This window comes from Bacillus rossius, chromosome 6 (genome assembly GCF_032445375.1).
Source record: "Bacillus rossius redtenbacheri isolate Brsri chromosome 6, Brsri_v3, whole genome shotgun sequence".
Classification (NCBI taxonomy): Eukaryota; Metazoa; Arthropoda; class Insecta; order Phasmatodea; family Bacillidae; genus Bacillus; species Bacillus rossius.
The window spans coordinates 36,231,549-36,249,990 of record NC_086334.1 but is presented as its reverse complement, the minus strand read 5'-3'; the positions used below and the strand labels follow the sequence as shown (position 1 = coordinate 36,249,990).

Here is an 18,442-nt window from a genome sequence, read left to right as displayed (position 1 = left end):
GGAAGGTAGTTGTGGAAGGGGGTAGGAAACACAGCCGCGCATGTTGAAGCATTAAGTAGGATTTGCGCATGAAATTAAGCAAAGGGGCTCCCCGAAGATTCGACGGTAAACAAACTGTGACGGGGGTAACAGATGATAGCCAAGGAAGATGGATCCTCAACTAGTTTCCAGTTTCGTCACTAGGTGTACTCTCAGGCCTAAATAGGTAATTTTTAAGAAATAAACATTTTATTAACAACTAGTTAACAAATATTTAACAACACGTGGCTTTGCTAGCACAATTTCAGAGTATTGCTGATATTTTACCATTTGAAGAAGGGTATGTGATGAATTCCAAACATTGTTGCTAAACAAATAGAAACAAATATGGCCAGGCATATAATAGATTCAACTCATAACAAAACTATTTAAAAAAAATTTTTTTCTAAAATGGTCATGTGTATTTTTTTTTTTAAATTTTTAGTATGGATTTAGTGTCTGATTTTATAACTCCCGTTTTAGTGTGTTCAATGATACATTTTACCTTGACGATTTCCCTCCTTTCATTTCTCGAGGTAGCCAATTAAAAAATTGTGAAACACGCTCCAAATCATTTTAATTACGATTATGCCATCGTTTACACTTACACTTTAATTTATTTTTTGCTATAGCTATGCTTAAAATAGTAAAATAATTTCACCTTATAACATATACCTACATTATTTTAAGATTTTAAAACAATCGCATCTTTACTTTAAATGCAGACTACTGGTATCAAATTTATTATCAAATTTATTCATTTATTATTAGTTATGTTTAGCATAAATTAAACAAAATACCCTAATATTATAACCATCTCCTTTTTTCCTAGAGGGATGCCAGTAGCATTATGTTTAATCTGGAAAGTTTCAAGTCGATAATTCACTTCGTTTTGAGGAGGCAATCACAGTGTTAAAATGCAAAAATTGACAGCTAATTGTACAAAAAACTGAGAAAAAATATTATTGAAATTGTATGAATATAATATTTTATAAAAAAAAGTTCAGAAGATTAATTATGTTTATGTAAATCTAATTATTAAATATGTGTTCTTTGGCAATTCTAACCTCGACTCGTAAGTATATCGTAAGGGGTAAAACGTCAGAGAGAGAGAGAGAGAGAGAGAGAGTGAGAGAGAGAGAGAGGGAAGGTAATTTTCTTAAAGAAATGAACTAACAAAATTATCACTCACTTCAAAATAAGCTCAAACCCCGTTGTGTTGCCCTCTGCCCAATACTCCCTTACTAGACGCCAGCAAGCCAGGTGGCGTCAGGCGCAGGCGGATCCCTACCACCGCGACCCGCCTATCCCTGCAGCATGGCGGGGTTCCAACTGAGCCGCACGCCACCACGTGGAGCCCGCGCAAGGAAACGGGGTCCGACAAGTTTTCTGCGCCGTCCGCAACCTATTATCCATCCTTTTCGCGTCAGACAGTGTATAGGCAGCCTGGCGGGAAACGACTAAAGTCGCCCCCGAAACAACCAGTACCGCTCAAACAATGCGCACAGCAATGTGCAAGCCCCCAACACCCCGCATGGTAGACTCTTTTCTACTCTGTCCAACTCTTCATTTTGAACCATCCTTCTGTTTCCCGTATTCAACCTGCTTGCCAATAATGCATGAACTTTTGCATCCCGCATGTAAGTGCCCAGGGTTTTCCCTGTGTCTATGCAGGTTTTACCTGGGCCCAACTTATCTAGTTTTAACTTAGAATAGTCAGTGAGGGGAGTTAGTCATGGCGCCAATTGCTGCCATGGCTGGCCAATCCCCCTCCTAGCACACGATGCATGCTCCCTCTCCCGCATGGCTAACCCCTGCATGATATAAGCGTATAGGCTTCGGCCTGAGACGCACTTAGAGTCTCTCCCTAACCCAGACTCCTCCCAAATACACTTAGTTTTAATTTAGGTTAGGAAAAAAAAAATTATAGGCTTCGGCCTAAAACACACTTAGGACCTCCCCTAACCTGGACCCTCCTCTTACAACACTTAGATTAACTTAGGCTAGGAAAAAAAAACAATGTTTCACGAAAACATTGAATTAAAATTCAGCCTTGGAAATTTTTACTCCCATCGCGCCCAAAGAATATTCCACTTCAATAAACACGTGCTTTACATTGGAATGTATTGGAGTGACGAGCCATGGCGACAGGCAGCAGAGAGCCGAACGCACCTTCTTGCTGCGGCCGATGTGGTCGAGCGGGTTGGGGTAGTTGAAGGGCGGCAGCTGCATGTAGTGGTTGACCAGCTCCGTGAAGTTGTCGAAGCCGGCCTGCGGCGTGGCCGCCACGCCCAGGTAGTTGCGGAAGGCTTTGCCCGCCCCAGGGGTCGCCCGGCGGTGCAGCAGCCCGCGCAGGTACTTGGCCGGGTCCGCCTGGTCGTACTGCTCCACGTCCACGCCCACCACCCAGTACTCGCCTGCGCCGGGCACCGGGCACAACCGCCATCACCTCCAACTTTGAATATATATATATATATATATACTGTGTAGAAGTCGCGAGTGGATAGGATTTACTCTACGTTTTTTCACAGGATCGTATGATGAGCAGCTTGGGAACTTCACCTGCAGCAGTGCGCTGCCGTAACCGCCCTGTATCGTCTTAGTTTGTTATTTACACGTTAGAGCGCAGCACTGTCGCCCGCTGTCATTCCCCCGCATTCCCCCCTCCCCCCCACCCATCATTCACTTCAGCTCGAGGTCGTTCAACAGGAGGGGGAAGGGGTGTTTGAAGAGTTCGACACTTGTCCGCTAGGGACCACCACAAGTCGATGCCCTAGAGATTGTGTGCGATTGCGGTGGTGAATTAACCAACTACCTCAAAACCGTATTAGAAATATTAACCTGGGCTGGCGACTTCTATACAGTATATATATTCAAAGCCTCCAACCAGGGGCGCAACAACTAAATTTCCAATCATCGATCCCCCCCTAATTGAAGCGGGGGTTCCGGGGGTCCTCCCACGGGAAAATTTGTAAATCAAGGTGGAAAATGGTGCTATTTAAGCAGTTTTATTATCTAAAAATTGATTACACAGCACTTTCTTTGCCCCCGTTTGCCCCCACTTCAAGGTTTCAGAAGGGGGGGGGGGCAAAATACCCTTGCCCCCCCCCCCCCCCTGTTGTTGCACCCGTGCCTCCAACAACTGCCGTAACTTCACAACTGTCATCGCAGACAATTCACACAAGTTAGAAATGACTTGATGTAAGCTTTTGTACATACGCCATTGCTAAGCACACGTATGCCTGTAGAAGAAAACTTCAAAAAAAAAAAAAAACACAAATGACAAAAACACAAATTATGCAAAAAAAATATAGCAAATTTTTCTGCTTAATTTGTGTTTTTTTGTCATTTGTGTGCTTTTTTTGTAGTTTTCTTCTACAGACATACGTGTGCTTAGCAATGGCGTATGTACAAAAGCTTACATCAAGTCATGCACTCCCATTGCACAAATCTTTCAAAGATGATAAGTTAGAAAGAGCTAAACGTATCAATTCATCAGTTTTATCCGTCGTTAAGTAGATCACAGCTTTAGAAAAACAACAACTTAGAAACGTCACACCTAAAGAAATTTTAACTTAGATAGAAATACACTATTTATGTGTCAAAACTATGTAAGAACTATTACCAATTTCAAACACATTATTTAGAACTGGGCATAAGGTAAATCCACATAATTTAGAAGTTGTAAACGTTAAAATCGCATAATATGTAATTAGCATAAGTCAAAACCACATAATTTAGAACTAGCACAAGTTAAAGACTAAAAATTTGGAATTAGCGCAAATTAAAACCACATAATTTGGAACTAGCTTACGTTACAACATAATTTAGAACCATCACAAGTTAAACCCACAAAATTTAGAACTAGCACAAGTTAAAACCACATAATTTAGAACTTCTTGGAAAGCACTATTCTGTGTGTTAGTAAGTTACACGTTTCTAAGTTATGTTGACAGCTACCTACGTGCAGCAACTTTCATTTTGTATAGAGACCAATTTTTGACTTCTGCGCATTATAGGGTGATTTACATGATGCTGCTTTTGTTCGCTTTGGTTAAGCTACTAAGCGAATTCGCTGGTTAAAGTGCAAATGAAGCAGGTTCTTTTATTCGTTGGCGTCTAAAAATAGTGGAACCCGCGGTGGCAAAGTTGAACATTTCCCACTTGGCCGTTCCTCGTCAAGCGATCAATTAGCTGATATCATCAGTAGCTACACGAGAAGTGCCGAGTCGAAACAGTAGCTGATGAAGCAAAGTAACTAGGTACTGTATGGTTTCTGCGAGTCGTCCAGTCATACATTTCGTTTCTTTGTTCTTCATTTCTGAATTCGGAATACCGCCAAAACTTCTAATTTCGTGCCCAGAATCAAGAATTTGAGCTGGAAGAGGCCGAGCACAAAATGCAAAAGTAGCTCGTGAGTACATTATTCTGTGAAGCCATCGCACTCGAAACTACTATCCCCAAATTAAACGTCTTTCTGGATGCTGACATCTTATTGCATCTTCAGCAGCACCATCTAAACGTTAAAACGCTGGTGGCTTTATTAACCAGTAATGCACTCTAGGAGAGCAATGAAAGAAGCTAGCGATTAGCATCAGAAGCAGCGCCGTGTAAGTCACACTACATGCCAACGTTAGCTTACGATTTTCCATCAGAGCTGTCTAATTCAGCATACGTAAACAATTGTATAGGTGTTTGTTTACGAACGGTTTTGACACTGACATACATGAAAATTATAAATGGTTGATACTATTCACAGAAGAATTCTTTATTAGGTTTTACGTTTAAATATAAGACTGTGTGTTATATTCAAATAACTGGTATGAAAATAAGTCCCGTACAAATATGTCTAGAAATTGAGCCTTAACGTGTGATTTAAATTTTCGTAGTTTTTAAAAACTGTAACCTTTTCTTGTTAGTTTTCAGTTAGTTCAAACGCATCTCTGTGTGTATAATTCTAATCAGCAATAATTGCATATATCTCAATTTTACTTCAGGATTTCGAGTATTCAATATACATAACTATTGAATACTTAACCGTTATTTCTTAATTTAAACAGTATTTAATCTCTTACCACATATGAACAACTTTTAGTTTCACGCAAATGTGGGAATATTGCTAGTTGATTAATTTGGACCAGTTATCATTATTTTCGAACAAGTAGTTTCACTGTGAATATTAAATTATATTCTTAAGACGCCCTTATTCCTGAAATTATCAGTAATACAATTTTGTAAAAAAAAAGTAAGGGTGACACTTACATTCACATCAAATGCCTCTACTTCCCTGAATACTTGACTGGCATAAATTAAAAGCTATAATAATTGAACTTATTCTGTAACTTCTCAGCATGTAATTACTTATTGTCACTGGAAGGACAAGAAGCTGCCAGCCTTACCTTTGTCAAACAGATTCTTCTCTTCCATGGCGACCATGAGTCCCACGTGTTCGTAGTAATAGCCTATCACCACGTATACTGAAACAAAAAAGAAATTATGACATTTATTTTAGGTTAACAATGCAGAATTACACAGTGAAATTCCATATATAATTAATTACTAGAAAACCCGGAAACTACACGGGTTAAATGAACTGTACACTAAACTTAATGTTGCTGTGTTTTATTCATTCCTAATCACGAGTTAATTAGACTCTGTTCTTGGTAGAAGCCATTTTATTCTTGAATGGCCTGAATGTGATTAGACCATTCATTTCTGTTTTTTTTTTATTGGATCAAACTACCTCGGGGGCGTGTGAAAACCATCACGAAAAATAATATGGTGCAAAAAATGCAACTGTTCGAGGTTCTACTTGTTTAGGGTGTATGTCCGGTAAAGGTCATTATTTTATATTTACGTTCCTCGCGGTTAAACTTGCAGACATTTTGAGTGGCTGAACTTTTACAAAATTGAAAAATATATATAATACGTTTTCATAATTATAATGCAAAGTTGCATTTATAACGTTTTTGTGCAGTAAGGATATGGAGAATGAAATGGAATATAAAAGTGGAACTTTCAGGTTTAAAGACAATTATACTGGCTGCTATGTAATATGGTTTAATTTTCTTCAGAAAAAAATAATAATGAATTTTAGCTAGCCTTTTTAAATCATCAGAATTATTGATTGTATGAAGAAGAAAAAATTCTGAATGAAATTTGGAACAGACCACGCAGAAGCCGCTAGCATTGCCTATAAACCCAAAAAATTTCAGTTATTTTATTCCATTTGGTTCATTTTATTTATAATGCACAAAAATGATTAAAAAATTCAACTTTGCCAGGAAAATATGCAAATAGTATGCACTAGGTATTTCTTTTCTTCATTTTGTTGAAGTTCAACCACTAAACATTTTTACAAATTAACCGAGTTAAACGTAAAAATAAAATAACCTGGAACGGTACGTACCCCTCCCCTTAAATTAAATTTGCTGGCCTCTATTCATTACATCTAATATGGTTAAAATGCCGAAAATAAAATCTGCTCATAAATGTTTACCTGAGAAAATAACATTTAGAGAGATACAAACTTAAAGATTTCTTAGGATGGGTTAATCGCCTGGAAAGTGTATATTTCCAGTGGCGTAGACACAAGTTGGTGGGGGTACGACGTCTTGTTTTCCGAAGTATTCTAACGCCAATGTTTTGCGTTCCATCTTTCACGTGGTGATACAACACCCGCAATACGACCAAGTCGTTTACGTCGCATAGCCACCAAGGAGTTCCAGAAACACTGGGAAAAACAGGTCACGTTCCGAAATTTGTTACGTGTTTACACTCCACGAGATCCTCACATGATTATCCCTCGGCAGTTTGGTGAACGTTCGTGAAGCACACGCAGCAATTGCGATTTAAATTACTTTCAAAACTATTCTCATTCTCTTGGTTCGTGACGGTTATAAGCATTACAACTTTTCGGTAATCTGTTTTCACAATAGTGTTATATTTGTATGTATTTTAATGAGCTTTTAGTAAATAAGAAAATCATAATTCAAACTTTTGAAATTATAATCATCTTTTTTAACAACGACAAAGGCTACTTTCTTACATGCATGTGATAAAATATTTCACTTATATAAAAACCATACTTAATCCTGGGAAATTATAGCAACGTTGCCGTCAGCTATAAGATACTTTCACAGTAATGTGTTAAAAAATATCGGAACAAAAGATTAATTTACATTTGTGAAGAAAAAAAATATTTTGTTAATTGTTGTAAATTGTGTGATATCGGAATTGTTAGGTTTTTCATTTGTTTTAATTTTTATAGGACTCGACTTTAAATTAAACAAAACATAATAAAAACAACTGTGAATAAAAAATTGTTTACAATGCGTATTCTTTAGTGAACATTTCAGTTGTAAAGTCATACAAACCTTATGCAGTTTAGTGATGTGAGTGTAAGTTTTATTGTAGACTCTTATATTAACATACACTTTTTCGAACAGATTTTACTTCTCCCTGTGTTCATAATTCTCTCGTTATACAGTAGAAGTATAGGCTTTCATTTTAATACATATTTTCGTTTCGTCTAGTATACTTATTATTAGATGTGCAGTAAATATTTAAATTCCTGGTTGGTAAGGATTAAAGGTGTTGAATAACATCATGCTTCAAGAATAAATTAAAAACACAATCTGCAGAATATAAAAACAACAGCTAAAGAAAAGTCCGAATTAACTATTACATACACATACATATATATTACATACATATATTATATGTATATGCTAATTTGTCAAGCAATAATAAATCCGTATATAAGTTCTAGAAGAGATTTAATCACATTAATTTCGTTACATGTTAATACACATTATAAAAAATTAATATTAAAAAAATTAATTCAATCTGCCACTTTCTTTCCCACCATATGAAACTAGAAAATGTATTATCTGAATTTTCGTTCTTAAAACATGTAAACAATTTCCATACATAAATAATTATCACATTTTTACGTCTCTGTTAAATGTTTCTGTGACATTCAATTAACTGGTATTAAAAATAGTCCCATATTAATATGCCTAGGAGTTGAATCGTAAACGTTGATTCATTTTTCACAGTTTTTAAAAACTGAAACCTTTCCTCGCTTCCTCTTAAACATCTGGTCAATCAAGTATCTTTGTGTGTCATGTGATGCTCAACAATAATTCTATTCACTAATAATTGCATTCATCCCAATTTTACTTCAGCCTATCGAGTATTAAATATACAAAGGCTAACTGTTAAATAATTTAGTTTTATTTATATATTCAATCAGTATTCAATAACTTACCATGTTTGGATAACTTTTAGTTCCATTTAAAAGGGGGGGGGATGTTGCTAACAAATAATCAAGTTGGACCATTTATGTATTACTGGTGACTTCGTTAGTGGTTTCTCTGCAAATGAACAATGTGGCTGGGTGAATAGGAAATATGTATGGTACACAAATATTTGAAACATGTGTAACTATACAAGTATTGTACAGGTATGCGATTGTATAAGAATGCGCGCAAGCATCCGAGTGCGGAAGTATGCGAGTGAGCTTGTATGCAAGTGCACAAGTATGCAGGTGTGCAAGTGTGCAAACGCAAGTAAGCTGTCAAGCAAACATGCCATTGTGCGCTAATGCCACTACCTTTGTTTAAGGCAAGTAATTTAATAGCTGAAATACAGGATGTCCATAAAAATAATGTCTCATACATCAAATAGCAGATAAACTAACCTAGGTTTTTTTTTTTTCCTTACAAAGTTCAATATGTGCACCTTCAGTTATATGGCACACATCCAAACCAAAAGTCCAATACTTCCCACACTTTGGTCAAAACGTCCGGCGTAATGGAAGCAATAGCCTCTTCACTTCTGTGTCTCAACTCTGGCAAACCATTAGGTAGCGGTGGAACGTAGTCACGATCTTTGATAAAGCCCCAAAAGGAAAAAAAAAATCGCATGGAGTTATGTCAGGCGGACGTAGAAGCCAGCGAGAAAAGAGCTCTGTCGTCTCGACCATTACGACCAAACAAACGGTCAGGGATTTTCGACGTTTGACCACTCTCGTACAAAGAGATTCCAATTGGGAGGGACTCCTACCTGTTGCAAAATAAAGTGTATAGGTTCACCCTCGACTAATTGGGGAAATTACGCTCTGGAGTCGTCATTTTGCGTAGGTGGCTCTGCAAGCGAGAAAACAACAAAGAATGCGCTTATTTAAAAGTTTTTAAGCTACTCTTTGATTGTCACTTTGAACCAGCACCAACACTTACAGTTGATACTATTAAAATTTATAACTGGGATATTCTTTTATGAACCTATCTACAATACAATAAAGTACACAGAGAATGTTCACACTGGAGGTTTACAACTGTAACAAACATGGAACAGAGTCTTACAGTTGTCTGACTACTTTATTCGTTATTCCCCCACTCCCCCTCCTTTACAAACATCGATCGCCCCACTCTTGAGCTTTGCGCTTTTAGTTTCTCGTTACGTTCTGGTAAGTCATCGTCTCGACCTACCGAATGTAAATAAGGTTTCGCTTCAATAAAGGCATGGATGATATGCCGGGAAAATCCAAGGAGGAACACAAATAAGCGAATGAGAAATGTTACTGATTTAATACAATTTTTTTTTACCTACGCCATTGCTATTTTGTACTGTTTGCCATGGGAATAAAAATCAAGACTGCAAAACAATAAATAAAAATGAAAACATAAACCCTCAGAGAACAAGCCTGATATGTCTGTGCTGTCTGACATTTTAAGTTTTAATGTGTTCGTCTGTGCTGTCATCGTTTGTTGTCCATTAATACCAGTTTAGTTTCATTATTAGGTTCATCTGTTCGACATAAGACTTGTTCTCTGTTGGTTTATGTTTTCATTGTCATTTATGTTTTGCATTCTTGAATTTTTTCTCGTGACAACAATGCAAATATGCAATGGCGAGTATAAAAAATAATGTATTAAACCAAAATTTCCCATTCCATTTATCATTTAAAGAACATAGAAGTGACTGAAACCAAATCACTTAGAGACTAATATTGGACAGCTCTATGTTAACGATACAGGCGAGAGTGTGACAGAAGTGTGATTACAGAAATATATTATGGATAAATTGTTAAATATTATATTATCTAGTTTCAAACATGGTCTACTACTTTTTAAGGAATCTGAATCACAGGAAGTATATTTCCCCCCCATTAATATGTCTAATGATTAAAAATGATTTTATAAGAGAAAAGAAAGTAAACAGATACACTGTAGTAAACAGATACATTGTTAATACTTTGCAATTTTTTTACATGCATTTAATTAATTAACCATACATTTTCCCCCCGTGAATTAAGTTTAAAGTGACCACTTCTTTGTTTTTATATTTAATGTTTTTTTATGCAAATGTATTTTTTTAATTGGAGTTAAGTGTAATACAAGGCGGTGTCCACTCCTTAACATTGCCAGAAGTACAAATAAGACGAATGTATAAATACAGTTATAGGACTGAAGTGACAAAAACGCCTAGTTCTCACAGAAAAATCTCGGAGCGGTCGGGTATGAGTGCGAAGCCATTCGGGACCGCCGGCAGGGTTCAAACCGCCCCTTCCGACCCCCTTGAATCATCCCAGAGGGGCAAACTTCCTCCCCGCCCGCGCGAGACCGTCGGAGGCGGAGAACTTGATTTAGCGCGGCCAGATACCGGAGAGGCGGGCGCAGCGCGGGTTAATTTAAACTGGCGCGGCTAGGTCGGGGTGAGAGAGAGAGAGAGAGAGAGAGAGAGAGAGAGAGAGAGAGAGAGAGAGAGAGAGAGAGAGAGAGAGAGAGAGAGAGAGAGAGAGAGAGAGAGATGGGGAGCTAAGACAAACGGGTGCGATAAGGTCGAGCCCAGCGCTTGTTTCAAAACCCGCCCTCGCCTTTACCACCAAACAAGAACGTATTTCAGGCGTGTCTGCTAAGGAAAATACGACGTAGCACATACATCTCCTTTCCTTAATGCCGCTGTTTTTTAACGCACAGTCAATATAAGTATTTTTTTAACACAGCTTCAACTACACTGTTTAAAAAAATTACAGTACATTTACGGACTTTTCAACGAAGATTGTAACTCAAATAAACGAAGAGTTCCTCGTAAATTAAAAAAAAAAATAATCTTCGCAGAAACTACGTTGTTTTTCGACTTCCGAGTTGTATGTGGACAAAGAAGAGTGTTCTTAACTGTAGACTTAACCAGTTATTGAATGTTTTGTTAATGCACCAATAATGTTATTTTAAAATAATTTAAGTTTTAAGTGAGCTTAAGTGTCCATAAATTTATGAAGATAGCCGTCAATTTACGAAGATCCCTGGATAATTTGTAACCAGCGTTATTCGTAAATTGAAGGTGAAAATATTTAACAGTGCACTTTCAAATCCCTAAAATCATCATTAAGGTTTGTTGCATTTGTTAGACACACTTTTATTCAGAGAAGCGACCAAAAATTTAGATCACACCATGAACTTCTAATAGTTTTTGGAAATTTTTCATAAAGACATTAGCTATAATCTATTATAATAAATAATAACAACAAATTATTAAAATAGAAGATTTTTGTCTGTAACTCTGGAAACATGTTAAATCATTATCTTGGTATTAAATTAGATAAAACATTAAAACATTTCTGTACGAAATAATCTCGCTAGTTAAACTAATGATGCTATTATCTTCAAATTCAAAAAGTTTTAAAAAGTATCCCCATAATTAATTTTGACTTTATTTTATTGTGATATTTCTAATTAAAATTGATTTTTTTAATTGATAACTAATTCCCATGAAAAAAAACCGATTGATTCTTAAGTTTGGTATGTACAGGAAACCCATGCACTTACTTGAGTCATAGTGAATTTGAAGTAGTTTATGAAATTAGTTTTAAGTTGTTTTCAAAATAATTTCAGTCTTTTTGTCTACTACGGTGTTAAGTAGGTGAATGATTAGGTACAGTTAGTTTGTTTTCCAATTAGTTATTCGAATAATTTATTTGATCTTGCTCTTTGACTTAAAATCAAAAAAGTCGATTACAGTGAAGCTTAGAGGTAATTATTTAGTGTAAATATTAATAAACATTAACTTTTCAACTTTTCTAGCCAAATAACCTGTATGAATTAATACGTCCACACGAACGAATTCTAGGGGACAGCTAGTTGTATGTAAAATAATACTACTAAAAATATTCACAATAACTTTAATTAGCTACATTACTTAGTATAAAGTAAAATATACAAATTATATCTAAGTTTTTATGTTGTTCTTAACATTTTATTTTATACATAAATGTGACTTATGACACAGACAAGTACCCATATCCTTTGTCACAGCAACCGTTAAGATAACACGCACTCAAACAAATAAAACAAAACGTGTTTCCGAAGCTAATGGATGTAGGGACGTATTAGTGGATGCGAGTGTTTCATCCTTAGAAACCTCGAATTTAAGTTGACGCATGTAGGGATGCCGATGCATCCCTTGTGAGAATTCCTGAAGCAACGGAAAGATGGCCGCGTCCAATACGATGCACTTCTATGGATGAATCCATTAGGCTAGTATTCGGATGCAGCTAGTGACTTAATGCATCAGAGGTACAGACGTACAGACGTACACACACACACACACACACACACACACTTCGTTAAACAGGATGTGGCCTGAGCATTTCACAGCCTGGTGTTCCCGCTCGTGTAGGCGGGACGCGTCATCTCCGTCCACGGCGGAATGATTAACGCCGCCGACTCCGTGTGCAACTCTGTGTCCGGACGTGACGGACGGCGCGGCGGCTCCCGTCAGACGGCAGACGGGACGCCTGAAGCGGCCCCGTCACGCGAGCTGTCCCGCGCTGGAAAGACGCCAGCTCGTGCAGACGCGGGTCTTTTTTCCTCTCTCTTCTCTCTTCTTGTAACTTCCCGCCCCTTTGGAACGCCAAGGCGCGCTCTCCGCTGTCGTCGGGCACGGGAGACGCGGGCAGGGAGTGTCAGCGGCGGCGGAGGAACAAGACACCGCCAGGCACGGCGCCAGCTGCCAGGCCGCAGCGCGCCTCACACCTGCCGTCGGGCGAGCGAGCCAGCGACCGCCGCGCGCGGAGGGCACTGATGTGGCTACTGCCGAGGCTCCCCTCCCAACACACACGATCTGACCGAACTTAAGGCGATTGGTGCATGGAAAATATTACGACAAAACTAATTTAACTGTACATATTTATTTCTGATGCTTCTTTTTAAGACATAATATACCTAGGATATTTTTAATAAACTTTTTTTTACTGAGTTATGTCATTTTAAATGCATTTATTTTTATTCCAAGCCAGAATTATTTAGAAAACACATAATTATGTTAAACTTAAGTATAGTTCAAGAAACGAGTGTACGAATAGGTTACTGCACCTATAAAAGTAAGAAAAAAATTTTCATCGTCAAAATTACAGTTTAATATTGACAATTTCCATTGATCACTGCTGGACTACTTCAGGAGCGATTTAAAGAATAAATTTAAATGAAAATGAAAACATAATTGGCAGAACACTATTGAGTTATGTATATATTTTCATATCCTTTTGTTTTTGATACGATCCGACTCAAAACATGCCCTCTGGAGTGACAGTTCTAGTGCTGCGTGTAAAACTCTCGCCGCCGGGAAGAATGTCCCCGCGACGTGGCACTGAGGGCGGCGCTTGTCGGAACCAGGTAGTCCGGCGGAGCTCCGGCCGCCTGACCGCAGCCTGCGGGTGGGGAGGGGGAAGAATGGGGTGTAGAGGGAGGACCAGAGAGGAGGCCGAAGAAACGAAGGGTCTGTCAAGGTCACGCTCATGGAGCTAATATACAGTAATACATCTGGAGAGGACAAGGGAAGGTCAGCAGAGGATGCGAGGTGAAGCCGGGTATCGGCGTTTGTTCCCTGTTTCCTACGCTGGAAGAAAATGAAAAAGAGCCAAACTTGCCTCGCGCGGCCGAAAAATCCTCCAAACTAAACTCGCAACAGCTCTGAAACTATCAAAACAATCAAACTGAAAATTTTACTGGAGTATCTGTAAACATTTTTCCCCACATCGCTTTAATATTTTTTTCGAAACATGAATGCTTTAATTAAAACAATTAAATACCTATTTACTGCAAAAAAAATTTTGAATACGCAGAGTAAATTACAACATCGAGGAAAAATTTTTGTTTGCAATTATAAGTGGGGGACACCAGCGTATGAAATAAGGAAGAAGCCTCAAATTTTATTTATATACCCCTTTTGAGGCATTCAACCCCATACTTTTATTTTTACAGAGAGTTGAAGTGGGAATAATGTTTCAGCGGGTAACACTACCGACATATGTCTTCGGAACGCACTTCTTTTTGTTATTATACGTCTCAAAATTTATAATTTCATACACAACGTTTATAAAAACGAATTCTTACTTTCCTCATTTGATCTATTACAAACCTCTTGTAATATACGTGTATTAGTAGAAGAACCAACGTAACATGCAAACCTTAGGTAAACACTGGTAGAGAATTGTTTGGAATAACTGTAATGCTATGCATATACTGACAATGTAAGAAACTTTCAATTTTATTAATTGTTTGCATAAGAATTAATAATTTTAAAAAAAATCATAGAATAGGCCTTTATAGACTGAAAACATTTCACGTAGTTTCAAGTCGCGTACATAAAAGTTTTTTAATATATATAATTACCAAATATTGTTGAATATATTTAACACTTTTATACATGTTACAACACACATATAATAACAAACCTATATAGTATATAAAAAGACAAACGCCAAATTTTAGAATTTTGTATTTCTTTTCTCTGTGTGAATAAAATAACAGTTCTTAACGTAGTTGCTAATACTGTACTATATTTCTAAAAACAATTACGAAAACTCCTGACATCGTCACCATAACAATGATAAATTTGCAAAATAATTAAGGCACATTTTTTAATGCTACGAAGCACACTCTTAAGAGAAATGTTTTAAACTTATGTTGGGATGTAACTAATATCTTAAAAGCATTCTGAAACCGTTACTTTGAGGGAAACCTTAATATACCGAACACCATACCATCCTTTAATCGAGTGCGATTTTCGCTTCTTAAGACCCATTTGTCTTCAAAATGCACTGTACTGTGTAAGTAATAAATCAGTCTTAAAATCAGTTAATTATTTTGTCTTCCTATTTCGTATTCTAATTGAGATAAATATGAGATAAGCATGTGTTACTTGTATCACGACATCAAGGTATTATTTATCAGTAATTAATATTTCATTTTATTTTTTTGAACTAATGTGCATAGGGCAGTGCAATAGACATCACTACCTGTGTGTAGTGTTGCGTTACACTTTTTAACGCATTAGAGTTTACATAAAATGATAAATATAAAATTTCATTTAAAAGTATAAATATCAGCGATCAATTTAATTAATGTCCAGTATAACTCAGTCAGTAAAACATTCGGAAATATGTATAGGACCTGTTAACCTAAATATTTGTTAACAGTTAAACTGAACTAAGATGTGTTAGTGTGGTTTTTTCTCTCTCCGTATATTAGAGGTATGGGACATCAAAATACGCATCTGTCGCCCATTTACTTTAAATACAGAATTATAAACTACATATTGTGAAAACATTCTGCAGCAGTTTTTGCTGAACGGAAAAACCACGGATGAGAAGACAGACGAAATGTGTTTGGTAAGTGATTTTTCGTCAAATGAAATGGAACAGGACAGTGCTTATCAGAATGAAATTACAGAACTACTTTTGTGCAAGGAAATGTATTTTACAAAGACATTTCAAGAGAAATCACCTTTAAATGAAATAGATCTTGCTGACATAGAAGAAATAGACTTAGATTTAGAGGCCAGGCCCCTTTCAAGTGACGAAATTTCTCTTGAAGGGCTGAAATATGTTCCTGGCTATATAGCTCACCGTTTCAGAAATAAATATCCTGACCTTGGCACTACGGATTTCAATTCGGAGGACGATAGCTGGATACATGTACAATCAAAGGGTAACTTAAAATGTCCCACTAATGAATTTTTTGAATTAATAAAGATCGCTGAAATGTGTTTTGATAATGTTCATGGCAACAATTTGTGCAAAAAAGAGCGGATTTTTGAATCACTGACTAAAATTATTTGCGGAACTACTGAAAATAAATATCCAGAATAAGTTATATACTGTTTTGTCAGGACAAGAACGTATATGCGTATCAAGTATTTGAACATGAAATATTTTAACGAACAAGACCAAAAACGCAAAGAAAGAAATAAGATGAGGAAAACTACCCTCTAAGATTTTTCAGTGTGATAGTGTCCACTTTCCTTCACCATAATATTTATGTTCATAATTTATTTACGATGTTTTTTAATTACTATATTTAAGAAAAGCATTTATTGTGAATATCGCAGCAATTATGTAGGGCTTAAGGTATTTATTGTATTCCAAATATTGAGTATGTCATTTTTATTGCCTTTATTAAAAATAATATATATATTAACAATGTAACAAAATTGCGATATTTTTGTATTGCTATTGCAATTTCGTTTCTTGTAAACATTATTGTAGACTTTTTCATATTGAAATTAAATTTGCTATAGGGTTGTTTGTATTTTAATTTTACAGTTATAAGATTTTTTATATGTTGTTTACTGTTTAAAAACATTTGAAAAATATTTCCTTAACCATATATTTCCATTTCCATGGCAATAGTCTTGTTAGCTTTACGGGTAACTCTTCTACATGGATGATAAGATGGTGCGACATCTAAAACATATCACACCACCTTTACATAACTATAAAACTAAGAGGTGTTTTCTTTACATAATATTTAAGCACAATGTTTCCTTGTGGCGTAGGTGATTTAGAATTTCCATTTATTTAGAAAAATGGGCTTTCAGAATATTTTTAACACAACAGTGTTTCGGAAGGTTTTTGAAGAAAAAAACTGACTACGCGTTTTATTTTTTTGCAGCTGAATTCGGGCACGTGCATGAAATGTAATTAATCCGTAGGAAGCGCAATGGTTTAAATTATTGATGTTGAAGATTTGAAAAGATTTATTGAAATAGTGTGAGAGAATGAGCGAGTTGAGTGAGAAAATGTGCGGGAGTGGCCACATGACGTCTGCGCAGTTGCGGACAAAAAATAATCCATTCCGCCTCCCCATGGCGAAGGATGAGTAAAAGAGAAACCTGCTAAACCTTCCCCTCCTCCGGGCACGATAGAACCTTATCGGCTGTGTGTTAGAGGGAGAACGAGATACAATCTACGAGGTTTTGTTAGTTACCGCTAGATGGCAGGCCGCAGAGCGACCACCAGCGACCACCAGCGACACCCTTCCCGTATGAAGGCCATCTCGCCACTGACGAGCTGGAACTAAGCTCCTGACCTCCCTACATAGTAACGGTCACCCACATAGGCATCTATACTCTTTAGTGGTCATATGATACAAAATTCATTGTTTTCGGGCCTGTGACCGTTTTTTACCGTGCACCAATCGCCTTAACACTGCCGCGCGTGAGCAAGGACGGTGGAGACTGATCTGTCGGGACCGTGGGCTCCAGAGCACTCAGACCGAACTGCCGTGTGTGGGGACAGCGTCTCTACAGTCCAAACAATCAGTCGATCAGCTAAGTTTCGTGGTAGAGATCTTTGTTGCGTTGCTCTTCCCACCCCTTTATTTTTTCTAACTCAAAGTGCAACTGCAATTGCAACATCCGAAGATTCTTCCAATTCCTACGATGAAACGATACATCCAACATCAAATCACAAAGACTGATCTGATCGTCCAAACTTTCAGTCCGGACTGTTCGGTCCGAAACTAAGCACCTGAGCCGATCGTGTATGCGGAGGGTCAAAATTCAGTTCAAACTGTCAGTTCGGACTGAGCAGATTATTCCGACCTTACGGCTGGAGTTCTCACATTCCCCTCTTACCCTAATAGGGTTGGGTAAGAGTAACATTCCAGTTCGCTTTCATAAGCATTCCAGAGCTTTTAATAAAACAGAACTGTGAGGGATCGCTCCCTATTGTTGATTGGGAGGGCATTAGAGCTTCGGCACCGACCAGCAGTGGGGCCACCAACCCAGCATAGTCACCGCCTCAGACCCTTTACTTTACTCATCTGACCAGACAGTTGGCTGTGTACTAAGCCCTAAGACTATCAGCACTGCTAGCGCCTTCCCCGATCTCCCACATCACGCTGGGACCCCTCAAAACACCCAGTGAACCCGTGGTCCGGTGGAGGCCTATCCAACCTCTCCTAACTATCCAGGCTAGTACCGGAGCTGTGTCGTCGCTCACCACGTCGACTCCGCAGAGGGCTAGAGAGCCCTTGGAGCCTGCTCCAAGCGATCGGAGCACCGCTACCAAGTACGAGTCCTACCCAATCAGAATACAGGGCCTTGGAGAAAACCTCAGCGGGACACCATTCAATCT

General features: G+C 37.6%; 1 protein-coding gene across 3 annotated transcripts in view; it reads right to left on the bottom strand.

Annotated features, from left to right (window-relative positions):
- LOC134533031 (guanylate cyclase 32E) overlaps positions 1-18,442 on the bottom strand; it is a 234,740-nt gene that overhangs the window by 75,058 nt on the left and 141,240 nt on the right. For all 3 annotated transcript variants that reach the window (XM_063370180.1, XM_063370179.1, XM_063370178.1), the window contains 2 exons: positions 5,418-5,495; positions 2,191-2,435 (listed from right to left, as the gene is read on the bottom strand). In XM_063370180.1, the coding sequence (XP_063226250.1) occupies positions 2,191-2,435; positions 5,418-5,495 (323 nt within the window). The remainder of the gene's footprint in view (positions 1-2,190; positions 2,436-5,417; positions 5,496-18,442) is intronic.